General features: G+C 54.1%; 1 protein-coding gene across 2 annotated transcripts in view; it reads right to left on the reverse strand.

Moving 5' to 3' along the window:
• HCN4 (hyperpolarization activated cyclic nucleotide gated potassium channel 4) overlaps positions 1-17,887 on the reverse strand; it is a 41,557-nt gene that overhangs the window by 12,136 nt on the left and 11,534 nt on the right. For both annotated transcript variants that reach the window (XM_088025136.1, XM_028100464.2), the window contains exon 2: positions 4,484-4,907. In XM_088025136.1, the coding sequence (XP_087881262.1) occupies positions 4,484-4,907 (424 nt within the window). The remainder of the gene's footprint in view (positions 1-4,483; positions 4,908-17,887) is intronic.

Consider the following 17,887-nt stretch of genomic DNA (forward strand, 5'->3'; position numbering starts at 1 on the left):
AACTGGAGTTTCCACTGAGGCCTCTTCTTGGGGCTGGGTTGAGTTCCCACCCAGGGAGACTCCTTTTCTCCCCAGGAAAAAAGAACAACTTCTCCCTGTGTCTCAGGGACCAGTGACCACACTGGGGTCAACAATCCCAGGCCTGAGAGGATGGCTGAAGCACGTGTGCCTGGGGACTGCCTGGAGGCGGCCAAACCGAGGGTCACCCTGGGTCCCTTCCTGGGGCCTACAGACAGCGCTGAGCCCTACCCCTACGACCACTCCTCGATTCTGAAAGAGATAGAAAAATCGAGGCCTGTGGGGGAGGAGACTCATCAGGAGGCTCGGCCGCGGCCCAGCCTCCTGCCTCCAGGCTTCCTGCCATGGCTCCTGGCTGCCGAGGGAAAGAGGATGCTGGGATGGGTCGCTGGGGTGCTGGGCCTGCAGGGGAACATCGGGGGTGGGGGGGGCGGACCACTGTTTCTAACAATAGCCTTCATGCCTGTAACAAGCTAACACCTCAGAGGGAGGGAAGAGGCTTGGCTGGGAGAGGCTGGGGAGGATGCTGACCTAGATCGCCTGTGATGGAGGCAGAGGCTGACGTCCTCTGAGAGGGTGGCCTACACCTGCCGAGACCCTCCACCTCCCCTGACTCCCAAGACCTGCTAGTAACACTTGCGGACTCTCTGACAGGGGTGCTGCACTGGGCCGGGCAAGGCAGCTGAAGCCTTGGGGGTCGGCAGTCTGGCCTCCCCGCAGCTTCACCTGCTTCTTCACAGGTGGCTGACTTTCTAGCCCCCACCCAGGGCCATGACAGTGTCCTCAGGGTCAGCTCACATCATTCTTGCCAGGGGAGGCTGGAGCGGGGACCAAGCCCCAATCCCCTAGAACATCGGAGCCCACCTGACAGTCGGGAAAACTGAGGCCCCCCAAAGGGAAGAGATTCACATAGGGAGTTAGAGGAAGAGAAACAGCAGGGTTTTCTCTACTGAATACCTCTCTTCCGTTGTCTCCTGTAGACCTGGGACTTCCAGGGTGTCCCTGCTCTTTGCCCCTCCAGGCCAAGCTGAGGCGAGAAGCCCCAGGGCTAGGGCAGGCTGTAGAAGATGTGGAGACAGGGTACCTGGGGCCAGTGGGGAAAGCCCAGTCCCATCCCAGGGTCCAGTGGGAGCCCTTGGCTGGGCGGTGTGCCCCCAGAAGCCAACTCAAAGCAATTTCCTCCCTAGCTGGTAGACCAGATAAGGGTGTGTGTGGAGGGGGTGGGAGTCATCTATTTGGTCTCCTAGGGTCTGCCTCCCTGCCCAGGAGACTGAGCACCCATGTTCAGTTCAGAGCCCTGACCTGAGGCCTCCTGGGGCCTCTGTCTACCCCAGGGAAGGGCCAGGGTGAGAGCCTGCCTGACCAGTTCTGTGTAGCCCAGAGGGTAGCCAGGCCAGAGAGGCAGTGAAGACAGAAGCTCTGGACTGAGCTCCCAGCATGTATGGTGCAGGGACAGTAACAGAAGCACTTAGTTTCTATTCCAGGGCTCACTCTGCAGAGTCACGGGCAAGTGTGCCAAATTCTCCCCAAATACTATGGCCCCAGGGACCAGGCATCAGGAAGCAGCAAGGGTTGTTCCAAGGGGGCAGGGGTCTGGAGACTTGAAGCAATGCTGGAGACTTGTCTGCTTTTAATGATAGTCTAGCTGCAAGTTCAAGATAAACGGAAGGCTAGGGGGGGTCTTCGGGACTGAGGGAGCCAACATGGTCCAGAAGTCTGCCCGGAGGTCTCTAGGGTCCACCCTCCGGACCATGGTATTTCTACTTGGGACAGAAACCAAGAGACAAGCCTGTGAGGGCGTTCCAGGAAATCTGCCTCTGTTCTTCCTCTGCAGCCGCTCAGAGGGGCCCCAGCCCCCCACTCCCACCCCAACACTCTCCATGCCTGAATGTCCCATAGGTACCTCAAACCCAACCCATCACATAGAACTCCTTACCCCACCCCTCGACCTGCTCGGCTGCCCGCCTTCCCAATCTCAGCTGGGCATCATCCCTAACAGAGGGACAGACGACAGAATCAAAGTCATCCTGCTTTCAGGCCACCTAAGAATGCAGGAACCCAGAGTCAGGAGGCCCAGTTCCAACATCCTACCACTGGGCCTGCCCGACCTTCTGACCCTATTCCTCATGGACAAACAGGAATGATCAATCCCGCCTGCTTTACCTTGCCACTAGGTGTGAGGAGCCAATAAAATAAAGAGTAAAAAATATTTGGGGGTGCCTGGGTGGTGCAGCCGGTTAAGCATCCGACTCTCGGTTTTGGCTCAGGTGGTGATCTCAGGGTCGTGAGTTCGAGCCCCAGATCAGGCTCTGCACTCAGCGTGGGGTCTGCCTGAGATTCTCCCTGAGGGGATTCTGCCCCTCCCACTTGTGCTCTCTCTTTCTCTCAAATAAATAAATGAATCTTTCAGAAAAAAAAGTATTTGAGAAAAGTAACACCCCCCCTCCAAGAGGTATAGAGGGTTACTCAGACAAATGACCGGCGAGGGGCATTTATCAAACCATCCACCAGGCTTCCTGCTAAGTGTCTTATAAACATCATCGTATATAAACATCATCTCACAACAATCCAGTGAGGATGATACCCACTCTGCAGATAAGAGACTGAGGCTCAGGGAGGCAAGGTGGCACCCAGGTCACAGAGCCAGGCAGTGTGGAGCCAGGATTTTAATTGGGATCTCACGTGTGTATCCTAGCTTAAGCCCCCGGGGCTTCCAGTGCACCAGGCAAGGACCCCTCATTGCTGCGAGTCCAGAGACCTAACTGGGCTCTGCTCCAGCTCCACCACAGGCCTGCTGCCCGCATGACCTTGGGCAAGTCATGGCCCCTCTTCTGTCAGCAGGAATAATGCAAATTCTCCTAGGCAAAGAGAATTTCTGCCATGGAGTGATGCTGCCGGGCTGGCATAGGCACTTCTGCAGCACAGGTCTTTGTGATACCTCTGACCCCAATCTGCCAGCGCCCCGACCATCAGCCGTGTGTGCCACTGCTGGGGCCCAGGCTGCCGCTGGGGTGGGGTGGGGGCTTTGTGTCCTGAGCATGGGAACTTCCATCCAACCAACCAAGCAGAGGGGTCCTGGGGACCAGAAGACTGGCAGTGAGCCGTGGCAAGAAACGTGCCTCTGCAGAAGCTTCCCTGGGCTCCGGCCTGCTCTGGATCCCAACGTGGGCGGCCTCACAGAGCACACCTACCCTCCACGTTGGCACCTGCAGGCCAGCCTGCCTGCCGCCGCGGCTGAAAGGCGTTAAGTTGTATGGTGGCAGACAGAGACAGAAGCGCTTGCACGGTCACCTGCCTTTTTCCAAACTGCAGCTCACAGTCCTCCTCTCTTCCTCCCACAGATGACAGCATTCAGCCTGTGGCTGAGTTAGTTTTGTTCAGAACGGTGTTGGCCCACCCAGTTCTTTTACAATTTTTTATGTAGTTTCTGGAGCCAGTGTTCTGCCCACAGCCCCTAGGATCCCTTTACAGTTCGCGCGCACACAACTCCAGGCTCCTCGGATGCTTTTCACTCACTACAGCTAGCCCCTGGGGCTGTTTGTCAGAGACCCACCCCAGGCTGCTGGAAGATGCTTTGCCTGCTAGCACCGAGGGCGGAGAGTGCCCTGAACCGAGGACTGCCAAGCAAGGGGATATAAAATTTCCAACTCTTTGCCCGAGGTGTGAGGTACACTGTCCCCAGAGCTCCCCACGGCACTTTGCTTGGTGTCACCCTTATTTGGCTTCCTTCCTTCCATCCCCTGTCCCTCTTCCCCATTCCCTTACCATATTATTCCTGGAAACATTCCCCACCTCAGCCCCGCTGGGGACAAAAAGCTACTTTCAGGCAAATCCTCACCTCAGGTTCTGCTCCGGAAGAACCCCCAGGACACCTGAGATAGTTGCCAACAAAATTGGCACAAAAACCCATATTTCTGCTTCTCATGATCAATCTGTAGATCTTGCAACCTGGGCCTATTCTCACTTGGCAACAAGTGGCTACAGTGGAGTAGAGGCAGACGGAAGATGTATTCTTCAGTTTTCCCCAGTCCACCACACTCCCTACTGCCTCCCACTGGCCCCTTTCACCCATTCACATTCCCTGCCTGGCCCCTCAAGGCTCATGAGTTTGCCTTCCAAACAATATAGGCCAGTGGTTAACAGTGCAGGCTCTCAGTCCAGGTTCACCAATTACTGATTCTGTGACCTCATATAAATCCCTTTCTGTCTCTTGGTTTCCTTAAGTAAAACATGAGTACCACTACAGTTGTTAGAGACTTACATGGGATACTGACTGTAAAGTGATGTTCATAGTATCTAGCACCTAAGAAGTCAAGAAATTACTACGATTTGTCCTCTTGGAGAAGATGTGCCTGCTACCATCTGACAGCCCAAATCCAACGATCTGAGATTAGCTGCTGGCCCCCCACTCCCCCTGTGGGGAAAAATACCCCTTCCCCCAAGAGGTTTGGGTCTGGCCACTCACCTCTTCCCACTGGTGAATGTATCGAATGAGGCGGGAGAGACGCAAGAGGCGCAGGAGGCTGAGGATCTTGGTAAAGCGGACGATGCGCAAGGCCCGGGCGGTCTTGTAGACCTCTGAGTCAATGCGTGTCTCTACGATGAGGAAAATGTAGTCCACAGGGATAGAGGAGATGAAATCCACCACAAACCAGCTTTTGAGGTACTTCATCTTAATCCGCTGCGGGTCCAGGATGATCTCGGTGTTGTCCTCCACCACGATCCCTGTGCGGAAGTTGAGGACCAAGTCGATGAGGAAGAATGTGTCCGACACCACATTGAAGACGATCCAGGGTGTGGTGTTCTCATCCTTGAAGAAGGTGATGCCCACGGGAATGATGATTAGGTTTCCGACCATCAGCAGCAGCATGGTCAGGTCCCAGTAAAATCTGCCCAGAGACACAGGGGTCAGTTGCCAGGAGGACAGAGAGAATGAGTTACAGACTATGAGAGAAAACTCCAAGGGAGAGCACGTGCGGAAGAGGGAAGTCTTGGGAGGTTCTGAGTCACTGCGTGAGATAGGCACACGGGTACCATGGGCAAGATATGGAGATTGGCACCGAAAGGCTCTCTTTTCCCTAAGGATACCCTCTGCCTGTCCCTCTGTCTGCTCCCCAGTGACAAGCCTCCCACTCCCATCCCCGCTCCCCAGCAGGAGTCAGGCTGAAATGCAAACCAAACAATGATGTCCAGAGAGAAGTGTGAAGTTGTTTTAGCAGCAGGAGTAGTTCGCCCCACAACACCCCAGGCTCAGGCCAAGCTGCTCCATCCTCCCTGAGGGTCAGCTATGGCCTGAGACAGGCTGGTGGGCAGATGTGCTACAGACCATGACCAGAGAGCAGGGTAGGTCCAGACACATGGCGGGTACCTGGGTGGCAGGAGGCCTGGATACAGCCCCAGCTCTGTCACTGACATGCTGTGTGATGTTAAGCAGGTGCCCTCCCTGCTCTGGGCCTCAGTTTCCTCACTGTGCAATAAGGGGTGGGGCCTAAACACTCCATCCCATAATTGTGATCTGGCCCTCACCCACACTGGCTTTCTGGGGTCTCCCTTTAGTCTATCCCCTATAGTCAGAAAATGCTTGTCCATCTCTCTCCCCCAGAGGTTTGCATTCTAACACAGGGTTGGGGAAGGACAGTGAAATCTTCAAGGGCAGGAAGCGTTAATGAGGGGATTTCAGGCACTTGTGAGGTGTCCCTCAATGCAGTGGAGTGAGATCAGTGGGGGCTTACACTATCATTTCTCCTAAGGTGTCAAAGCAACTGCAAGTGCTTCCTGAGGGAGGTGGAAAGGGCCCCTCAAGGGCGAAGCCACCTGGCCTAGCAGGGGCCCCTCTGGAGTGTGCAAGACAGCACAGGCAGGCACAGACCCCATGTCTAGAAGGTATGACCAATCAATCCCAGGGACCCTGCCTGAGTACCAGCCACCCCGGGGCTGGCCCAAAGATCTAAAACCTGCACTGCACAGCTATTTCCCTTTGCTATTAATTTAAAGAGTTACACAATGACAGATAAAGGTATTAAGTCAGGCAGAAATAAGCATGTCCTCTCCCAAGAGAAATAACCTTTCAGCCATCTTTAATTCTTGACTGTAAGAAAGCTAGGAGGGAGGAAAGAGACAAAAAGACAAGCTTCCCTCGAGTCTTCAGAGGGTCCCATTCCAAAACCAAAGTGTTCCTGCCAGAAGAGTTCCAGGTTTGAAAAATAAATATTACTTCACAGCAAATTGCTTTCTTTGCCAGATTCAAAATGGCGCTATGAGTCAAAGAGAACAGGATCTGCCTCACTGAAGGTGGACGAGACAGCTGTCCCACACGACACAACTCAGGGAAGGGCAGCTTCCAGAAGGGCAGCTTTGGACAGCTCCTTTAAAAGCCAAGCTGTTCAGGGCCTCAAGACAGGACCTCAAGTCAGAGCCTCTCAGGCTAAAACCTTCTCATTCTCAGGCTGGTACTAAGAGGTCAACTTCAGCTCCTTCCCTGCCCTACAACCCACCACCCTTTCTCCAGCCCCAATCCCCCTATGCCATCTGGGAGAACCCAACCTAAGATCCAAGTACCCACCCCAGCCATCACACCCACCACACAGAAGACAGCACATCCTGCTAATGACGCGTGAGCCCCAGAAGAATGGTTTCAGCTTCTATGGGATGTTCCTGAGCTGTGTACACTCTCTACACAGCCTCATGCATGTCATTCAAAGACAGCTGCAGACACACATTAGAAGCCACAAACAGGTATCCCCATTCACACAGTGTGCAAACACCCCTATATACACATGGTCACCATTCCCTTTCATTTCATCTCTTGGGGAAAAAACAAAACACAACTGGCATTGAGAGGCTACTGAGGGCCCCATGGCCCTCTGCACATAAAGCTAATAATACACCCAGGCTAGAGGAGTTTCTAAAATTAACAGAGCGGGAGCAAGGCGGCTGGGAATGCTGACTTGGGTAGGCCTGCCACTCCAGCGGGTTTCTACACTTTCCCCAGCTCTAGTTCTCTCAATTACAGACCAAATTTGAGACAGTAATTAACAGGAGAATGTTTGCATTTAGTGGTCTTCATAAAACCAAATTACACGAGGCAAAAACAACCATTTCCTGGCATTCTGACTAATTATTTCAATCATGAGTTTCCAGATGCTAAGGGATATTTCTGGTGCCTGATCCAGGCTGGGGTCGGAATGCTGGAGCATTCCTCCCCACAAACCACTATCCTGGAGCATCACAGAGCTAACCAAAAGGCAGCATAATATGGTGGGAAGAGAGGCTTTCAGAGCCAGCCATCCTGGGTTCAATTCTTGGTTCCATCATTTACTAGCAAGTCACTTAATCTCTCCATGCCTCAGTTTCCTTGTCTGCTCACTGAGAATAATAATGGTACCTAACTCAGAGTTATAAGAATGACATGAATTGATATTTGCAAAATGCTCTGACTTATACCTACCTATATTACTAAATGAGTCAGTAAGGAACTCAAGTCAACAAATTCACAGGAAAGAGACAAGGAAGGAAGATGAAATCTTCCAGGGCAGAGTCAAAGCAAAACATCTACTGGGGGTGGGGGTGGAAAGGAGCTTATAATGGTTCTGGGAGAGTCCGGTGGTGGAAGTCAAGGACCACAACATTCTGTGAACAGTCAGGCAACAGAACCAGTCTACCTTGGCAGACAGATGACCTGACCTCAGGGAGCTCATGGTCTAGTCAGAATACAAGGCTTAGACAGAAGACAAGTCGGGCAATGATGGAAGAAACCATCCCAGGCAACAGCCCAGGCATGGCTTCTGGTGGCCCAGAAGGGTGAGGCGAGAAAGTGCTCCTGGAGGACCTGGGCTTTGGGAGCTGCCCTTGGCCTTGGAGACTACCTCTCCCCTTACTTTTGCACGCAGGTTGCACAGATTCCCAAAAGCAGGGCCAGTTGAGAGTGGGGCGGGAGAAGGGAAGGGGAGGCGTTCAGCACCACGGACAGCTCCTGGCACCCGCCAGCCCTCCCTGTTCTGCTCTTCTAGCCAGGGGAAGTTGACAACAGCCTCCCCACTGCATCTTCTGCTCCTGGGCCCCTCTTCTCGCCAAGCCCAGTGATCAGAAGCATCTCAAGTGATTCCTTAATGTCCTGTGCTTTTTTAAGGGGCTCCTTGGTGACTGAATTCATAAAGACTCCAAAACATTTCACATGTATCAAGCACTTAACTTTGTGTTTCCCATGCATTATTTCATTTAATCCTCACACCAGCACTGAGGTGGCTGCTAACATCTGTATTTTGCAGATGATGACACTGAGACTCAGAGAGAAGTATCTACCCAAGATCACACAGCTAGTGAGGAACAGAATGAGATTCTGAGAGGTCTGGGGGGACTTAAGAGCCTGGCTGCTTAGGATTTTAGGCACCTCGGTGGGATGTAGGGAGGGAGACCAGCCTTCTTGACACCTCTATGTCACACGGGGAGGTAGCCTATCACACCGGGTGTAGACAAGAGAGGAGAGAGAGATGGGGCCAGATGGTGACTACCCTTATAGTGGTAAGCACTATACATTATTTAATGTCTAGAATTGTTCAATCATTATGGAATCGCACCTGAAAGTGATATAACATTGTATGTCACCTCTACTTCAATAATAAAATTTTAAAAAGAGAGAAGAGAGAGTTGTGAAGAGGTTTGGAGGGATCCCATCCTTCTGGTGTACTTCCTGGCTGGGGGAAGTAGCACAACTTTCAAATATTAAAAGCATCCTGGTCACCCTGGTCAATCGGGCACAGTTGTGCTATCCTGTAAGAGGGGTCTGTGGAGGAGGGAACAGTAACATTTCCACAACATTTCCACAACTGGATGCCCCATATTCCCCCAGCACCTCACTGGCCCTAGAATCATTCATGGCTAGCTCTCACAATCCAGGGTATGCATCTGTGGTGGAGGGTGGCAGGCCCTGGCAGGGAAGCGAGGGACAGCCAGACTCAGACATGCTGGAGTTGGCGCATGCCTGAATTAGGGGCCTTGTTCTCTCCAAAGCCAGATGACCCGCCCCTGTCCCAGTGTTCTCTAAGCTAAAGGGAAGACAGCTCACCCCAGTTTCAGCCCCAGGACCCCAGGCCTGTCCTCCCTTAATCCTGGACCTCTCTTCCTACCTGGCCATCCAAGCAGGCAGGTGCCTCTCAGCAAGTGGGCGTGGCCTACAGGGGAGCTTCGGAGGAGCAGGTCTCATGTGCAGAAAAAACGGAGGATGGCAAAAAGCCAAGCAGCCCTTTTACACGGACACCTGGAACATTCCATGGTTTGGTCTGAGAGGAAGGTTATGGCTGAGGGAGCTCAAAGGAGCTGAGGAAAGAGAAGATAGGAGGCTCCTGACCCTGAACTCAGAGACTCAAGGACAAGACCAAGGGCACTCTCCTTCCCCAGAGGCTGAAGAGGAGTGAAGGGTAATAAAATGGGGGCAGGAGAAGTGGAAGTCAGAAGAGGGATGGCCTCCTTCAACCTCGTCTTGTCCATACACAGCCGTGCTTGCCTTTGAGCGCATATGCTCACACACACACACACACACACACACACACACACACACTCAAAGGCACACACACACACCCATAATACAGTTTTGTACACTCTCATCTATGCACTCCTGCTAATTTTTGCTCCCGTACACACATGCATATTTTCTTGCACACATTTTGACACAAATGACATCCACTGGGAATCCTGCCGGCTAGAAGAGAGGGTTGGCTTTTGGCCCATTCCATTTATTTCCATCCTTCAGGATTCATCTGAACTGCTACTTCTTCCAGGCCTCTCCAACCCCTCACTGATGGACCTGGGTCTGGCCTGAGCCCTGGCTTTGGACATCCCAGAACGCTGTGGCTCCCTGAAGGCAGGGGCCTTGTCCCAGACATGGCTGTGCTCCTGCCATGCTGAACTGCAGGCCAGGGTCCCCATGCTTCCTCCCAGGGGAGTGGCACACACAGGGCCCCATCGTTCACCGCTTCCCTCTTTGGACCTCTCCTAGCACCAGACCTGCATTCCCACCTGCCACCCAGAGGGCCTGCTGGCTCTTATACCCAAGTCCAAGGCTGAACACAGCATCTTCCTCCTCAGAGCTGAATGGCACACTCAGCATTTCAATCACCTGGGCTCAAAACCTCAAAGCTATCCTCAGCTGCTTTCTCTTTCCTGCAGGCCCTGCATGCAATGACAAGTCTTATCTCCCAACCTTTTTTTTTTTTTTAAGTAGGTTCCACACCCAGCATGATGCCCAGTGCAGGGCCCGAATTCACGACCCTAAAATCAAGACCTGAGCAGAGATCAAGAGTTGGGACCCTTAACCAACTGAGTCACGCAGATACCCCTTGTCTAGCATCTTCTAGGATGGCTTCTGAATCTGTCCCTGACTGCTCTGTCCTAGATCAGTTCCTCACTGTTCCTCGCCTGGACCCTTGCCCCTGCTGCCTACCTGTCTGTAGCCCCCACGTTCTTTCTTTCCAACTCACATAATCTCTGGGTTATCTTTCCAAATTTTAGGATTTCGTCACCCCTTGCTTGAGCCCTCTTGGCAGATTCCCCATGACTACAGAAGAAAGTTCAAGCTCCAAGGTCTCGCATCCCCTGCGCCCCACTTCCCTGTTCTCCCTCCTGCTTCCTTCACAGTAGCCACTGGACACCCACCCCCTGCCTCTATCTCTGTCCACATTCTGGCTCCTCCTCCTGAGAACGGCCCCTGCCTCCTGAGCCCCCATCTCATGAATTCCCATCCCTCATCCAAACCCATCCAAGACCTCCTCCCCTGGGAAGTTGGCCTAACTATGCTGTGTGTCTGGGAGTGGCTGTCTCATCCTGCCCCTTCCATCAGGCACCACCTAGCTCTCCTCTCAGCCTCCCAACGAGTCATGGAAACCAGGAACCCAGGAATCCTGGTGTCTGAGACAGCGATAGGAGCGGGGAGCTCCCCCTGGGTTCCCGAGCCAGCCCTTGGTTTTCCAGGTCCAGCACAGACAACTGCCCCGGGTGACAGCGAACACAATGAGACAAGGGGAGGACGGCGGCCACTGTTTTTTGGACCCCGACTACATGCCAGGCACTGATCAGTGTACCTTATATGGATTATCTCATTTAATCCTCATAAAATCCCTGTGAGGGAAATACTATGATTGCGCCTATTTTACAGATGAGGAGACTGAGGCACAGGAAGCTGAGAAATTTGCTATATATGGTGGATCAAGAATTAAGCCCAAACAGCCTGCCCCCAGAGTCCTACTTTTCCCTTACGCAAGCTTCAGCTAAATCCTGAGGACGTCACTCTGCTAAACCCCAGGCACCTCGGAGTTGGGGGTGGGGTCAGCATCCCCCTGCCCCCCACGCTGGGGCCACTTCCTGCCTGTGCTAGGAAGGTTTACAGGATCCTTTGAGCATCCTGCCAGCAGCCATCTGCCGCTGTTCCATCTCGGGGACCCTGGTCGTGTTAGCACTTGGTTCATAGCCTTCCATGCCTCTCCAAACCCTGCCATCGTCCTGGGAGACTTCCACTCCATGTATCAACCCCAAACACCCAGCCCCTCATCGGCTTGGTGCCCTGACTCTACTGACCGCACATCAGTCACCCACTCCTGCAGCGGGGGATGGACAATGTCACCCTCTGCAGTGGCTCCATCTCTCACCCCAACCTCCTTTCCCTCCAGCTCTCTTAGCCGGTCCTGCCGAGTCTATTCTGTAGTGTCTGTCCCAGGAACCTTGAGTCACAGAATCCTCCTGCCTCCTCCCCTCCCCCGAGACGCAAGGGTCTAGCCCTTCTACCTCGCTCACCCGGTCCTTCTGGCACCCTCTTCACAAGATCACGCCCTGGATCACGGTCACCATTCACCTTTTGCATGTTTCCTGGGGACTGTGCAAAAAATCCCACAACCTCAGACCCATCCTGCTAAATATGTAAGCACCTTAGCTCCCGTGCCTCAATTTCCTCATCCGGGTTTCCATACTCAACTGGCGCTCACCCCCACCCCCCCCACCTTCCAGGAGACCCTGGGAAGCCTTCCCCACCAATTCTCCTCCAGCAGCCACTTCCAAGTATCTTCTCTCTCCTCAAAGCTCTAAAACCACTCTTCTACCCCACTCTCAGCAGATAACACCACCTTCTAGTTCACAGAGAAAAGAGAAGCCACCAGAAGTTCCCCTTCCTCTTTCTGCCACCAGCCTCTGACCCCTGCTTGCCTCTCCCTCATCCCTTCCCCCTCCTCCAGTCACAAAAGCATCAGCGACCCCTCCACCTGCCTCTTGACACGAGTCCCCTCTGCCTCCCCAGGGACCCTGACCCATAGGTTACCCCCTCTTGTATCTTCAGTCTCCCTCCCCAAGCGTCCTTTCCCATCAGCTCATTCTTTTAAGCTCCCTACATTTAAAAAATAAAATGAAACCATTCCCGAGTCCCAAATCCCTCTGCCTTACGTCTTCGCCCAGAGAGAAGCTTCCTGGGAGAGGCGTCACGGTGCCGGCTCGCTCCACTTCCATTGCCTCTTCCTACACTCCTGCCGACCCCTCAGCACCTGCACAGCCCACAGGGGGCTTTGTGGTCTGTTCCTGGCTGACCCTCAGCATCACCTGACACCACGGGCCGCTCCGCCGAGACCCTGGGTTTCCTCCCTTCTCTCTGCCTCCCTTTCCTTCCCCTGGAGGGGCTCCTCTTCCCCTGCGTGACCTTTAAGTGTCTTTGTTCCTTTGGGCCCTGGCCTCTTCTCTCCCTCCACACTCTCCCTGGGTGACCTCGCCAGCTGCCAAGGCCTCCACGATTCCGCTGGCTTTCCAACCAGACCTCTCTCTTAAGCTCCACACCCATATGTCCACTTGCCGACTACACCTTTACACCTGGATGCCCCCGTCATTCTTGGCATGTCTAGATAACTAAACAGCTTCCTCCCAAATTCTTGTGCTCCCAGCATGGGTTCCTCCAGCCATCGAAATGCTCGATCTAGAAACCGGGGAGTTAGCCTCTACCTCCCTCACCTACCAACACCCAGCCAGTGGGACCGAGTCTCATCAGGACACCACCCGGCCTACCCCGTGGCTTCCTAGCTGAGCCCTTGGCCTTTCCAGGACCCTGCATACTTCAGGGGCCCGGGTGGGCTCCTCATGCTCCCAGCAATCCACACTCCACACTTTGCCAAGCCCAGAGTCCTTCTGTGTTCCCAACCTGACCCAGGCCCATTGTCATCGCCCAGGCCCTTCTGAATCTGGACTCTGCCTCCTTCCCACATCTTGTCACTCTTCCTCCCCCCATCGCTCTGCTCCAGACATACCAGCAGCTTCCCATGCCCAAATGCACCACACTTCCTGTCCTCGGGGCTGGCCTACACACCAGCATCTGCCTGGGACTCTCCTCACCATCCCTGCCCAGCCCAAGTCCCTTGTTTCAGAGGAGGCGTCGTTTCTTTGTATGCTAAGAAATCTGATTAGGTGCCCCTTATATGCGTTGCCCTGGCATAGTATTTATCACACTATGACGATATTGTGTGTTTATATCTTGTGGCCTACGCAACTCTGAACTTGGCACTGGGCCTTTTACGTGGTGGGTCCTAATATATGTGTGAATGGGTGGGTGAATGAATGCACGCACGCCTTAGGACGCGAAGCTGAGGGACAGTGGCCCAGCAGAAGCCGTATGAAATGGCAGCTCACTGAGACCCACGAGGCGTTTACAGGCCTCGATGATCTGGGTGGAACGTGTCCTGTCCAAACCCCCAAGACCCCAAGACTCCCAGGAACATCCATCAGAGAGTGAAATGCTGAAACCCATAGTGGAAAAGTCACAGAGAAGGAAGGGCAGAGCCGGCGGGGGAGGGGGGTTGGGGGGAGAGGAGGGAGTAGCCGAACAAGAGACAGGCCAGGAGAAGCATGGGGTTTGGGGTTTCTGACAGAGTGGGGTGACAGAGGGGGCTGGTAGGGGGACACAGTGGCCTCAACCTAGGCATGACTGTTCCCACCCTGACCGGAACAGGCCCATGGTGGCAGAACACCCCCTCATTAGGGGCCTGCCCTGTCAGTGGGGATTTTAAGGATTCTCCCTCCTCCTGAAACAGGAGGAGCACAGAGATCCAGGAGGTAGGGGCGGGGGAGGGGAGGAGGAAAGGGCAAGGGTAGGAAGGAGAGAGCCCCACCTTCTCCTGGAATCCCCGTGTTGCCCCCACTTTGCAGACCCAGGATGAATCTTACGTCCTCAGCCCTGCCGTGTCCCCCCCAAGAGCAGAAACGATTGTTCTTCTTCTTCTGAGACATGAACACAGAGCTGGGCCTGGGGTTGGGGAGTGAGGGGCTCAAGGGCCATTCCTAAAACTGTCTACTGCTAAACGGATGGGTGGACTAAAGGCCGTTGCCAGGGGGGGAGAAGACTGCCAAAAATAACAAGTAGGAAACTACCCTAAAAGGTTAACACTGATCATGGCTATGTGGTGGGATTATGAGTGATTTTGTTTGCTCCATCACACACCTTTCTAGATTTCCTACACTCTGTTCTACTTTTAAATTCTACATTTTCTTAAAAATGGGCAAATATTTCCTTTATAATCAAAAAATGAAACCTGCCTTTAGCCAATGACCAGTGCCCCGTGCTGGGAAGAGTCCCCTCACTCGAGTCAGGAGAGAGACCCACACTGGGTCCTCGGGGCAACTCCTAGGCAGGCAGCATAAACACGCAGAAAGCATGTTAGCATGGCAGGGAGGTCAGGATGAGATTTTTTGGAGGAAGGCAGTGATAAAGGAGGGAGGAAGGCCATTTGAAGGGCAGGTGTGACAGGCAACAGAGACCACGTGCCTGCCCACAACACACACGTGGGCAGCCACACAGAAGAGCCTCCTTCCTTGTCTCCCTCCCTCCCAACCGTGAAAACTGGATCTTCGACCAATCCCTCCCTGCCCCCTCCCTGTCCAGGCTCCTGCTCAGTATTCTCTGGGGCAGAGCTGCTGCCCAGCCCTACACCCTCCCAGAGAAGCTGCTGGCCGCCTGGGAGCTGGATGGGGTCCTCCCCGCCTGTGCCCTGGGACTGGCATTGTAGACTCTCCCTCCCGCTCAGGCCGGAACTCCACACCCCACAACCTTCCAGAGCCAGGCTGGGCCCACAGCTCTTGCATCTGAGGGCATAACCCTGCGATCCTCACTGCCCCCCTCTTCTGGCCCAACCTCCCTGACTTGGGGTCCCCCCCCATAACAGATGAATTGCTCTCTTCCTCCCACCTGCCTCTGGCCACTAGGCTCTATTTTTAACCCACCTCAGACTCTGACTCAGAATCACAGGGCTCCCAGGTAGCTGCTCCCTCGTCTGCCTGGGGCTGCCTCCAGAAGATTCAGAGCCAAGGGCATCTAGTGCTTGGTTTATGGGTGGGTAGCTGGGATTTGGTTGTATTTTTATTTTTTAAATTGCCTATGTGACTTAAGGAGGAAAATCTGGTTTTGGTTTTGAAGACCCAAGAAGACATGTTAAACTCCTGACATTCTGCAAAGTCCCTCCTGGTCCCGGGCTGAGGCCCTAGCATTTCATCATACGGTGAGGGCCAGTCTTGGCTATTCCCCAAGCAGAGGGGAATGAGGGCTGTCACGGACGGATTCGTGATCTTTCCATCATACAGCACAGGGCTCTGCACACAAATCACTTGGGGATTTTACCAAGACACAGACAGGGATTTACAAAGTGTGGAGTGGGGGCTGACATCTGCATTGCAAATAGGCTCCCTAGTAATAGTAAGGCTGCTGGTCAGGGGACCACATGGAGTAGCCAGGCTATAGCAGACAGGTAGGGAGTTTAGGCATTCCAGTGTCTAAACACCTGGCTGTGTGGCCTCGGATAGATCACTTAACCTCTCTGAGCCTGTCTCCTCATGCGCAAAACGAGAACCCGAATCCCACCTCACAGGATTCTGGGAGAATTCAATGAGATATTTATAATACGCTATGCAGTGCAAATACTCAGTATAGGCTGGCTGTTATCATCACCATTATTATTCCTGTGACCACTAAGATGCAGGTCCTGGCCTGAGGGCTCTGGGGATACTGACACGTGTGGACCGGTCTCACCACAAGGAGCTCTCAGTCTTAGGGATGGACAGACCCACCCCTACAGGGGACCTGATGATCCAGACCAGTTCCATGGGCAGATGAGCCATAAGCTGGTGGGGGCGGGTAGTAAGGGGATTGTCTGGCTCCGCAGTGTGGGCTGGGGATAGCTGGAGAGGAAATTCAGCCAGGTTTGAGCATGTGGACAGAGAGGAACAGGGAGCAGCACCGCCTGCTGGGTACAAAAGCCCCAGAGAGGAGGCAGCCGGAGTGTGTCCACGGGTCAGGAAGCTCAGTGTTGCGGTTACGGGAAGGAGGCCCAAGCTACACAGCAGGAGTCCAGCCCAGGGGTCTGAGAGTCTTGGGTTCTAGTTCCCTCTCCATCTCTAACCTGCTGTGTGCCCTGAACAAGTCCTTGCCCTCTCATAATCCTTTTCTCAGTTTCCCCATTGATAAGAGAGGCTGGAGCTGGATGATCTCTAAAGACACGCCAATTCCATGAACCTCTGCAGTGCAGAGGCTAAAGAGGCCAGCCAAGGGCAGCTGGCCAGATGGAAAGCTCGCTGAGAGAAGAGTACAAACCGTGGAGAACTCTGGCCCCCTGTTCCCCCACCCAACACTGGTCTGAAGAGAAGTCAGGGGCATCCTGAACGCCAGACTGAGTAGTCCAGACTCTTCCGGGGCCGTGGGGAGCCACGAAGGTTGCAGAGGAAGAGAGATCCTCGGGGAAGGGATTGTGACGGCACAGCTGAGCATGGGCCCAGCCATAAGGAATGCCAAGATGTCAACCCAATGCTTCTCTGAAGGGCTGAGGCTTCCTCAGGAGACTTGAAGTCTGTGCATGCACAGATACGTTAATGTAAGAGTGAGTGTGCACACACACACACGTGTGCACACAGGCACACATACCCCGATGTGTATAGCAGGGTCATCTGCTCTATAGCGCCCCGAGATGCCAGGCTGCTGTGTTCCCTCAGGCTAGTGGCCTAACCTCTCTGAGCTTCACCCAACCTACAAGACTACCTGGGGAAAAATGGGGAGGCGCTGAGCAGCTGGAGCACTTGCCCGCCCAGCTTCCAGGCAGCAAAGGCTCAAGCACAGCTGCACGCACTCAGGAGACCGCAACGAAAATAGCATTTGGCTGAGGAGCAGTACGGGAGGGAAGCAACCTCAGGGTAACTTAGGTAGGAGAGCTCACCTGCTGCCGAAGGAGGGGGCACCGGGGTGAAGGGCGAAACCCGCCGGACTCAGGGCGGAGGTGAGGACGCCACCGCGGGAGGGCCGCCCCAGAGAAGCTAGCTAAATATTCACTCTGGGAGGGTCTACGTGGCCCCCTTCTTGTTGGGATCAGGGTTCCCTGGAGGGGCCTGGGCTCCTGAAACCACGAGCCAGATGGGACTCCACTGCCTTCCATCTAGGAAAACACCATCTGACAAGGACGCGGAGCAAGGGCCATGGTCCCTAGGGTCCCACCAGCCCCAGAGTTTTATAATTTCTGATTGCTAACACAAGAAAAGGTAATGACTCCCTGGAGAGGAGCCTATCACAAATGGGCTTGGATGGCAGGCTGGGGAGCGAGCATCTCACCCCCAGGCTCTGGGGAGCCCTGAGGGGCTGAGGCAGACGAGGTGCGGTCAGAAAGCTGCAGACCATTAGCGTGGGGAGGGCCTTAGAGATGCCCAGCTCACTGGCTCCTCAAGTGACAGAAGCAGAATCAATCTGGGTGCTCCCCCAAATCATACCCGCCCGGGGGGCCGCATTGGGAGGCCCAGGCGTCCATAATCGCACAAAGCTCCCAGGTGACTCCGCAGCCAGCCAATTCCAGCTCCGGGGTCTTGGGGTCTTGCTAAA

Source organism: Eumetopias jubatus, unplaced genomic scaffold, assembly GCF_037043125.1.
Source record: "Eumetopias jubatus isolate StellerSeaLion01/CBP00866 unplaced genomic scaffold, mEumJub1_p1.0 scaffold_7, whole genome shotgun sequence".
NCBI lineage: Eukaryota > Metazoa > Chordata > Mammalia > Carnivora > Otariidae > Eumetopias > Eumetopias jubatus.